At 31.4% G+C, this 10,553-nt stretch overlaps 1 protein-coding gene across 1 annotated transcript in view; it reads right to left on the bottom strand.

Annotated features, from left to right (window-relative positions):
* Positions 1-6,618: 6,618 nt before the first annotated feature.
* Positions 6,619-10,553, bottom strand: part of LOC128173862 (transient receptor potential cation channel subfamily M member 2-like) — a 409,575-nt gene continuing 405,640 nt past the window's right edge. Inside the window, exons 33-35 of the mRNA XM_052839546.1 lie at positions 10,385-10,544; positions 8,436-8,572; positions 6,619-8,172 (exon numbers count right to left, since the gene is read on the bottom strand). Coding sequence (XP_052695506.1) covers positions 8,054-8,172; positions 8,436-8,572; positions 10,385-10,544 — 416 coding nt within the window. The 3' untranslated portion in view covers positions 6,619-8,053. The remainder of the gene's footprint in view (positions 8,173-8,435; positions 8,573-10,384; positions 10,545-10,553) is intronic.

Raw genomic sequence — 10,553 nt, 5'->3', positions numbered from 1 at the left:
ATGGACAAGTGGAGAGATATAATACAGCAGTCCTCCAGATGATTAGATGTTATATTGAGAAGGACAAGAGAAATTGGGATGAAAATTTACTGCATCTGACAATGACTTTGCATTCCACTGTGCACCGACAAACTGGATCCACACCTAACATACTTTGGCAATAAGTGATTCAACCAGTACACCTGATCACCTGCAACCTACCAGGACACTTGTCACCACAGACTGCAAATGATTTAATTGCTGATCTAAGTCTTCGACTTGCCGAAGCCCATGCTTGTGCCCGCCAGAATCTGAAACAGACACAGCATAGACAGAAACGCGACTATGACTTGCGGGTCGTGGAACATCATTATGGAGATCTGGTGTACAAATTGGACTTTAACACTAAAGTTGGCCAGTCCCAGAAGCTGAGGGCATACTTAGTTGTTGTCTGTAGACCCCCGCTATACACTATATGAGACAGAAAGAAAGAGCACATCATTCATCATGAAAAATTAGAGATGTGCCAGGATGGAGAGATTCCAATGTGGCTTTGCACAGTATTTTCAAACTGATGACTCATCTAGTAGTCAGGATTTTCCAAAAGATCATGAAGATCTCTCCTTGCCAGATCTCGAGGTTGATACAAGCAACAGGGTATTTGAATTACAATCTAGGAGTATTGATAACTGTAAGACATCTCCTGGACATTCTAACAATATTTCTCAGCAGACCAGGGCAGGTCGACCTGTCCGGCCTCCTTTAAAATAACAAAGATTTCTGTTTAATGAAAACTCTTTACTACCAATGCATCTCCTGTTACAGTGCTGCTATCCTGAAAGTTGACAAGGATAGGATAGGATAGGATGCAGGATGCACGATACATGATAGAAATATAAAAGTTAAGTTCTATCCTATCCTATCCTGCATCCTGTAGCCAATCAGATTCGAGTATAAATTTCAGAGTTATTTTGCGAAACGAAAATTGGCGTAACAATGTATTTTCAATGTCAATTTAATACGTTTTACAAGTTAAACCATTTAAGAATAATTATCATATCAAGAACGCGGTGCACAACATTGATGCGCGCTAGAATGTCGGTGGTACATCTTTGTCAATTCGTACGCAAGTACGGAGTTACTGCGAGAATTCGATGCAACATTTGACAACGTCAGAAATAGATTTATGTATTTACTTCATATAAAGTCTGCAAAGTAATAAAAGCTTGAATTTATAAAAGACCAATTCGGCATTTTAAAAGATAAACATGTATACAAGAAACAGACATTGCTTCACGTTTCATATAATTTCTTCGATGCCCAATAACAGGGACGCATACTTCTGTCCGATATTAACCTGAACATATTGAATTAACAAATGTTAGCTTGCTATAAATGCTTAAGAATTTATACATTAAAAATAATTAAGAGGAATTTAACTATAAACGATATAAACTTCCTAAATGAATTATTCATTTTCAGATCGTGTGTACATTTATCGCCGAACGAATCGCTCGAGTAATGATAATTACGCTCAGTTATATGTGATAAGAAAATAATTTGATAAAAATATGTGACTAAACAGTTCCTCAATAGGTGCATCGAAGTTATTTATCTGTTTTTTATGCATAAATATAATAAAATCAAAAATCGAATCGCTTACCTGTTTGTTTACGTTATTGTGTCCATCCAGCGTTCGATTTTATTTTACCGTAGCACAGGTAAGTAAGTTATCCCGCTCGAAGAATATTCGGTTTTAAGATTTAATTGTGAGTACTACATTAATTGATAAAATCATTTAATTCTTAAATTTCGTTTCATTCAACTTGCATTCCTATATTTTGAAGGTATGGGATAGGATAGGATAGGATAGAGCTTATTTGCAGGATAGGATGCAGGATATAGGATGGGATAGGATAGTTTTGTCAACTTTCACGATAGCAGCACTGTAGGACTATAACTTTTTATAAATGAATAGATGTTAATGTGTTTTGCAAATGTTTAATGTGCATTTCATTTTGTAATTTGTTGCTCTATCGTAAGGAATCATCAATATTTCTGTTTATATGTCAATCAATTTTATGCATTTGTTTTCATGGAGGGGGATGGAGTGTGGTACAAGTACCCTTTCTATTATCATACCATTATCATTAGGTCTATTTATATAGACAAATAGATATACAGACCCTCGCCTTATGGTACAGACCAGACTCCTCTCCAAAGTCGTTTGACCCGTGTATTGTGAGGTTTGTGTCTATACGTGTCAATAAATATTTATATTATGTACTCGCCTTACGAGAGTTTAATACATTTTCAATAAATGGCCAAATTTGTCTTGCCCTAGTAATATATTTTCATTATATTGCCATAGGTCTTGAACCCTTTAATCCAACGGCCATGAATTTCAAAATTTTGGTTGAGGGCTGCATGGCTTCATGGACATCATAACTATACATGAAGTTATTCTCAGTTGTATATCTATGCAAGTAGAGAAGAAGATTTTCTAACATAAACACTTTTCATTTCATTTTCACACATAGTCATATTTATCCCGCCCTTGGGCCTGAACTCTAATCCAGGAATTTTATAATTTTGGTAGGGGGCTTTATATATTTTTATATATCACACACATTAATTTAAGGTTTCCCTAAACAGGACAGTAGAAAGGACGATTTTATATTATTTGGCATCGCCAGTTAAACCCCGCGATTAGTGTGGTCATTAATTCCATTAGGATTGGATTAGATTAGATTGATAAGACTAAAGTGCGCGACACCTATTATACCAAAAATGAAGAGTGACTTGGTATTTTTTGGTGTCTGTAAAATAACATTAAACATTATCCGATTCTAAAAACGGATGATCTGATAGTGATTTAATGATTGTTTTTCCAAACTTGATCTTTATTAAGCCTTTTAGCAATTACGGTTCATTTAGAATTAATTAGAGTTAAAATATGAAATACAAGAAATGCAATATAATCGACATTCATATACATGATGGGCAATATACAATTAATATATTAAGTACGGTTGTTTACTTTTTTAAAATTGTATCTCATTGTGGTATATGTAATGGAGCTCTTGCAAATCTGCTTGGATTCATACCTAAGTTATTGTTCTCTTAAGACATTTCCCTCGAAACAGGGAAACGTGGTGAACATATACAAAATTATGAACAAGTGTTACAGTTGATCCAACTAGGGTTCGACTTAAATTGTAGAAATGTGTGTTCCTGTTACATGAAGCTACATGCAATGGGTATATATGCATATACAACCAAAAGAAGATAGCCTGTAAGCGTTCACGAACTTACTTGAATCTTATAACATCACACAATTTTAGGCTGAATTCTTGGAATAATTAATTAATAACTTTATCGTTTATAATTTAAATATGATAGGACTAGATGGATCAGATAGGTTGTACAGCAGAGACAGGATCATGAATGTAGAATGTATGATCCAGAATGGTTGGTATAAATATGATAGAATTTACGTTGTAAAGGATATATCTTATTTTGGGTTCAAACCATGGATATTCACTCTTCCAAATAAAAATAGAATTACTTCCAGTAAGACAAGTGTGTTTGAAATAAACCTCAGACAAACCAGACTTGGACAATTTGTCAGATAAAAGGCCTGATAAATCGGAGAAGTGAAATGGATGTATACTCTGCATAAAAAGAAAAAGGCATTATCGAAGTCGAGTGGTTAAAGGAGGCCTACATCTTCAATGGCGATTAGTTTCAATGTAAGTCAAAATTCAACAACCTTACAACCAAGTACAAAGCTGCTGAAGACGCTTACAAAGAGTCGGGTGAAAGGCGGCGGACTTTAGAGTTCCATACAGAAATGATGTAAGTTAAGGGGGATCACCCCAAATTAATCCCTGTAAAGACAGTATCTGTTGTTTCTGATGATGAATGAAGAAGTGAGAAGAGGTGTTAAATTAGCAAAGTTTGGGGTGAGAATATGAAGAAAGTGTGGAAGCGTAATAGGGAAGAAAATTTGAGTAATGGACGGAGGTGAGGGATGTTAGCGAAGGTTCTAAGAGGAGCAGGTTAGAATGAATGAAACAAAGCTAGAATTAAGGACGGTGGACTAAATTTAATTCTACAATAGTGATTTTTATGAACATCTTATGATTAAGTGTTATTAAAGATATATCAAAATCAATCAAAAAATAACGTGGAAATCGAATTTGATTTTTTAATACGGACCATTACAAACATTTTGTATGTTTTTCTACTTTTAAACATTATGGGGAAATGCGTCCTTGTATAAGAAGCCTTTATACTGTGTGAAAATTCTGACCTAAATTTTAGACTGCTGAATGAACCTGGGTTCAGGACTCTGAAATAAATATATATATATATAATCTCGTATAAAATCTACATGGAATATGGTAAACATATGAGCGGCATGGCTGCCGAAATTTACATTTCATAAAAGAATAATGTACGAATCTTCGGTTTTAACGCCGGCTAGCTGTGTTCTCAGTAAATTAAAACAAAATCAAACACAGAATCAATCAATTAAAATTCTGAATTTCATGAGTTATGGTTTATTTTTTTAAAGTTTAAGTATTTATTAGAAACAAAACAACAACAAAACTTATTGAAAAATTACCCTGTTCATTCTGACTCCTGATGTTGATAAAGATTCAAGACTAAACATAATTTCTCCCCAGCATTAAGCATTACTATGTTGTATTGCATTATCATAACGGGACATATCCCGTGAAGTTTCCTCCCCACGGTTTGTCATGTAGAAAATCGTGAATAGGTATATACTTGTGTGCACACGCTGTAGCTACTTAAATACAGCTCTTTGTGCACAGAAACAAAGCGCTGATGTAGTCAATTCAGATGTCTTGTATTCTCTATATTAACTCTGTTTTTTTTTTAAATGCAGCCCAATTTATTTTTACTGAAATCGAACCCCTTTGAGTTAATCGAGCAAAGAGCTCTGCGTTCCTAAAGCTGTGATGAATTCTAAAAGGAAAGTTGTTTGCAATAATAATTTGATCTTCGATTATTACTTGGGTTAACTTAACCACTATGAATAGTTTCTACGTAAAACTACATCGAATAAAATGCTATTCTATCCAACCGTGAGATTGCCACCGTGCTATCTGCCCAATGTTAATTATTATCAAAATTATTCACCAGCGCCATTCGGTTTTCCTCGTTTTAAACTCGGAACACTCCTGGTATAACCGCGTTTAATTCAAAGTCCAATGACTGTAATTTGTTTACCATCCAGCAAATGTGAATTCTTGAATTTTTAATTTTTTTCTTTGGTATCATTTAATACCTATTTACTAACTATTTAAACGATAGGAAATGTATTGGTCATGGGGACAATACACTTGCTATCGTCGCCGTAGCCAGTTAATAGCTATATAATCTTTACCGGTTGAGAAAGAAGTCACTGTCGGTTGCTATCATATCAAGTATTCAGATTGCATGGACTACTTAATGTATGGTCTACACACGTTTCTTTTAATAATGATATATTGTCTCAAAATGTTACTATATTACATGTTGTATGTGTTAGTGAAATGTTGAATTTTAAAAGAATGTGTAAATATGAAACACGAACGCCTGAGCGGAAACTAACTGCATATGACATTTGATATAAACGTTTCGAAACAGCTCTTTATTTCAACACAAACAGACGAACCTTAGATGAATTTTGATCAAGTTTATTTTTGTTACTCTTAGTCAAATTTAAATCATCTTAAATCATCTGCCAACTTTAAGTATAGACATAATACAATTACGAGCAAACAGGCAGGCATAAACTCTAAAATTATTATGTTTTAGACTTTAGTATGAATACCGATCAAACCAATCTGAAACGAAAATGGAATAGTGGGGATTTTCATAATGTAAAATATGAAACGACAATACTGAGCAGCATGTTATCAGACCTGAGAATTTTGGAAACAATCGATGGACAAACGGGCGAGATTTTATGGGTAAAAGTTGGCGTCTGGAGGAAAAAAGTTGAAATCTGATTTTTTTCAAGAATAATAGTCATGTTTTCCGCTTCAAAGACATTCAAAAGAAAATTATTTATTTTCTGGATCTAGCTTTTTCCTTATTGATATCCTAACGGAGCTGAGACTGGATATGTTACTGTTGCACATGTATTTGCCGTTCGTCCACAGTAAGACAATAAGACCATGAAAAGTAATAATATAAAATAAAAACAATACAAAACTTTTATTGAAAAGAAATACAAAAGATTTATTGATGTATAAAAACACACTAATATATGTTAGAAAATAATTTCATTAATTTATTGAAAAAAAAATATACATATAAATAAGAACGAAAAAAATATTATAAAACTTCTTAAAGACATTTACCGTAGAATCATTCGATTTTTGTGGCTTAATTAACATCCTCCACGAATTAGTAATACAAGGGTAATAGATTCATATTTCTTTTTGTATATATTATAAAATACTCGAAATTGCGTTCTCACGGTCCTATCAAATTTAAGGAATCCATGAAAATTGTCCCCCACGAAATTTAATGATTCCAGGGTATTCACACAATATCGGATAAAGAATGCATATTGAGTCCATTTACAAGTTGTGGGATTGCTATTTTTCTTTATGTTGCATCTATATAATTCGTTAATTTTTCTATCTGTTTTAATCCTTCATTAGAATGCATTCTAATCGCATGTTAAAATATTTTCATCCCTACTCACTCAATCCTAAAAAAATACACATACTTAAATACACTATTGTGTGTGTGATGACTACATTTTACAACGAGTTAGGCATTTGTGAGATAAAAAGCTTCATAAAACATAACAAATTTACCTATTTAATTGATTAACATGTAACATGAATAACAATGCATGCGTCAATAAACAGTTAGTTTACTATTATTTATTGAGTCTAACTATATAAATATAACATTGCTGTATATGTATGTGATACATTGTGCAAATCTTTAATTTTTGAAATTTACTTCTTTCAAATAAATAACTTAATTGTTTAATCAATTAATTTTGAAAAAAAGATTTGCACATTATTGATTTAGCTCATCTGTAAAAATTTACCCCAAAGTTCATATACATATATGAAATGATAAAGCGATTGGCAATTATATAAGCCTGTTGACTGTATAAAAAAATAAAACAAAACAAATATACAAAAAAACTTGTTGCTTACTGCAAACACTGTAAAATATTTGTTTTTTAATGTAATACATAAGATCTTCGATTGAAACAAATAAGTACATGGTTATTTTAGTTTTATTAAAATATATAAGATTTCAGTTTTCTCAGAAATTGATAACAACCTTCATATACTGCAAAAAAAAATGATTTCCTTTTATTTGCTAACAAAAAGTTTCTGGTATTTCTTCTAAGTAAGCAACATTTCTAATTTGTTTCATTTCCTACTGATTTGTTTTAACTGCTTTCGATTATTTTTTATATAAGCACCAATGCAGTGTTTGCCAGATTGCTATGCCATGCCATTCAGTTTGGAATGAAAAGAAATGCATAATTATAATTATCATTTTTAGAATAATTGATTTATGATTATTTTCATTTTAAAGGAGTCAGTATAAATTAACATTATAGAGCGACATTTAACGTTACAAATAACGATACATTGCGATCAGTTAAATATGCTCAATTTAAAGATTGGGCATATAGTTTTTGTTTTCAAAATTATTTAATTGAAGAAAAATACAATATGATTTTAATAGACTGTACACCAAACAAAATTAGATTAAAGATCTGAAATGTTCGCAATATGAATATCACTATTCTGAGTATCAAAAAAATAACATGAGACACAGCAGTCAATCTACTATTTTTAGCCTTTGAATTTATAACTGACTCCTTATAATACTTATTTTACGGGGATCGTAATTCTACAATTTCGTCTTTTTGCATCTTTAGGAGATGCGCACATACATGATAAATTGATTCTCGTTTTATATAGTTCACATTTGTAAGATAAAGCCTCGCGATACTGTTAATTTTGCGATTTGTACTTTCTGCGATTGTATGCGGATATTTATTGATTTAGTTTTGAATCTACATTAACTCGGTTGTTCTTAATTTCCTGAATTTTTCAACGGCCTCGATTTTCTGCAAAACTTGATGATATTTTCTGCTTTTTGGAGCTTCCACACGATCAATCTTTGTTCGGTAACCTGTAGAATGTTCAAATAATTATCATTCTCATTTCGGTTTTTCGAACGTTTTACTTGCAATGTAACTATCTATGTAAAATTTCCTTCGTGTTGTTCTCTTTTTTTTCTTTAATAAGGACTCTTTATAGTAAAAATCATGCAAGCATTTACAATAAAGCGCTTTTATTTATATCACTGTTTATTCATTTTTTTAAAAAAATCTGTAATTTATAATGAGCTCTATAATAATACTTTACATTGTCAGAAAGAGAACGTTGACTTACAACTCTTCATAAAGTGCATTGGAAGTACCAACAGATTAAATGGGGCCGGAATCCGTCTCGAGTAATCTTCCATCACCGTGAACAAATGAAAATGCCATATTTTTTCGGAGTTTGTATGAATACGTTCAAATGTGTTGCTGAAAAGATAATTAAAACCGATGTTATTGTACACATGATGATATAAGATAAATGCAGTGTACATAGTTTGTGCCCCTCAAAGGAAATTGGTTTATTTCTTGACATCAATGACTTTTGTTAGAATATCCCCCCATCTAATTTTCGTGCAATAATAATGTCGTACCGTCTAATTAGTTCATTTTACATCACTAATTGCTATTAAATTGTAAAAAGAAATTATTTGTCACATAATAAATAAACAATTGTGAAATATATATAAATTTATATATATTCGGGACAACTAGTCCCTTCTTCAAGACAAAAGAAATCAAATACTAAAAAAAAAGAAAACACAATTTAGCGCTACAACTAAACTACCCAAGAAACTATAAAAAGAACAGCTACATTATGAACAATTTTAGTTTACATTCTTAAAGAAGGTGTTGAAAATGCCACTGATCGCTCTTAAAGGGGCATGGTCACGATTTGGGTCATATTCTATTTTTATGTTTTTATTATTTACAATGCTTTAGAAATGCATTTCCAATTATCAAATAAAATTAGAGAGTCTTTCATAGAGTTATAAGAAAGATCCAGGGCCCACAATTATTTGTCATGTAAACAAGGCTCGTGCTCTTTTTTTTTTTTTTTTTTACACAGGTTCAATATACGGGTAAAAATCTTTAACCAGCCTATTTGTCTACCTTTTATTCTTTTTTAAGCATAGATACACAGTTCCTAACGTTTAACACGTTCGTTTTAGGTTTAAAACAGAATTTTTTACTTCAACGTTCAAAATGTAAGCAAACGCTTTGTTTACATAGCGAAGAATTTCAAGTTCTGTTACTCGCTTATAACTCAATAAATGGCGCTCAAATTGTCGTTGCATATTAAAAATGCCTTTCTGAAGCATTGTTAATAACAAAATCCGAAAAATAATTTTTGACCAAATTCGTGACCATGCCCCTTTAAGTAATCAATCGAATCGAGTCTATTGTTCGTGTCGTTAGCCACTTGTATGTTTTACATGTATGTATTCAGTTTACTGGATCAGTATCTATATATGAGATCCGACACTTTAAAGATGCCTAGTGTTGTTGATTTAATATATATATATATATATATATATATATATATATATATATATATATATATATATATATATGTATATATATATATATATATATATATATATATATATATATATATATATATATATATATATATATATACTTTTGCTGGGTTGGTGAAGGGTTTATTGGGGCGCCATTTAAGTTTTTTCAAACTGTCTTAGTACGGAACATGTAAATTTTGGCGAAACAATTTTTTCAATATAATTCTATTGATTAAATATATATATATAAGATAATTTTGGTGCTATTTTTTTTCTTTTTAAGCATAAGTTATCGTTAAAAATTGTTAGCAAAAGATTTACCTCGATGATCACTTTCAAAATTACAAAACAATTTTTTTTTTAATTTTTTGTAATCAAATGAATCAGTTCGCATAACCTGCAGTTAATTAAACAAATTTATATTATTATTATAAAATAAGTCTTTTCTTATATAAACTCTGGAAAGTGGGTTTTAAACTGTCAAATAATTTAGCTATAAAAAACATTTCAACTCACTTCATTTGCAAAGTGGGACTTTTTTACAAGCTTATATTAGTAGTCAGGAAATATATACAAAAAAAAATGATAAATTAATTTGAACTTTTTAATCTACGAGACTACCCGTCATGGGCCTTTGCAATCTTTTGGAATATACAACAGTAGGATTAAAAAAAATGTTGCAAAAGATATTATTTTAAATCAATTTAATTTTTTTAACCTGAACTTAGCAATGACGATGTTTACGAGAAGGAGATTGGTAAACATCATATATATCCCTGCTATGACTTGAACCGAGAAATCCTGCTGTGGGCATCGTTCCATGGATGGGTCCGCCTTCCATAAAGAGCTGTTATTGCTGCAGTTGTCTTGATTGCTGCCTGAAAAGC

The sequence above is a fragment of the Crassostrea angulata genome, chromosome 2 (genome assembly GCF_025612915.1).
Source record: "Crassostrea angulata isolate pt1a10 chromosome 2, ASM2561291v2, whole genome shotgun sequence".
NCBI lineage: Eukaryota > Metazoa > Mollusca > Bivalvia > Ostreida > Ostreidae > Magallana > Magallana angulata.
Note: the sequence above shows the minus strand (reverse complement) of the source record. Positions and strands in the feature narration are given on the sequence as shown.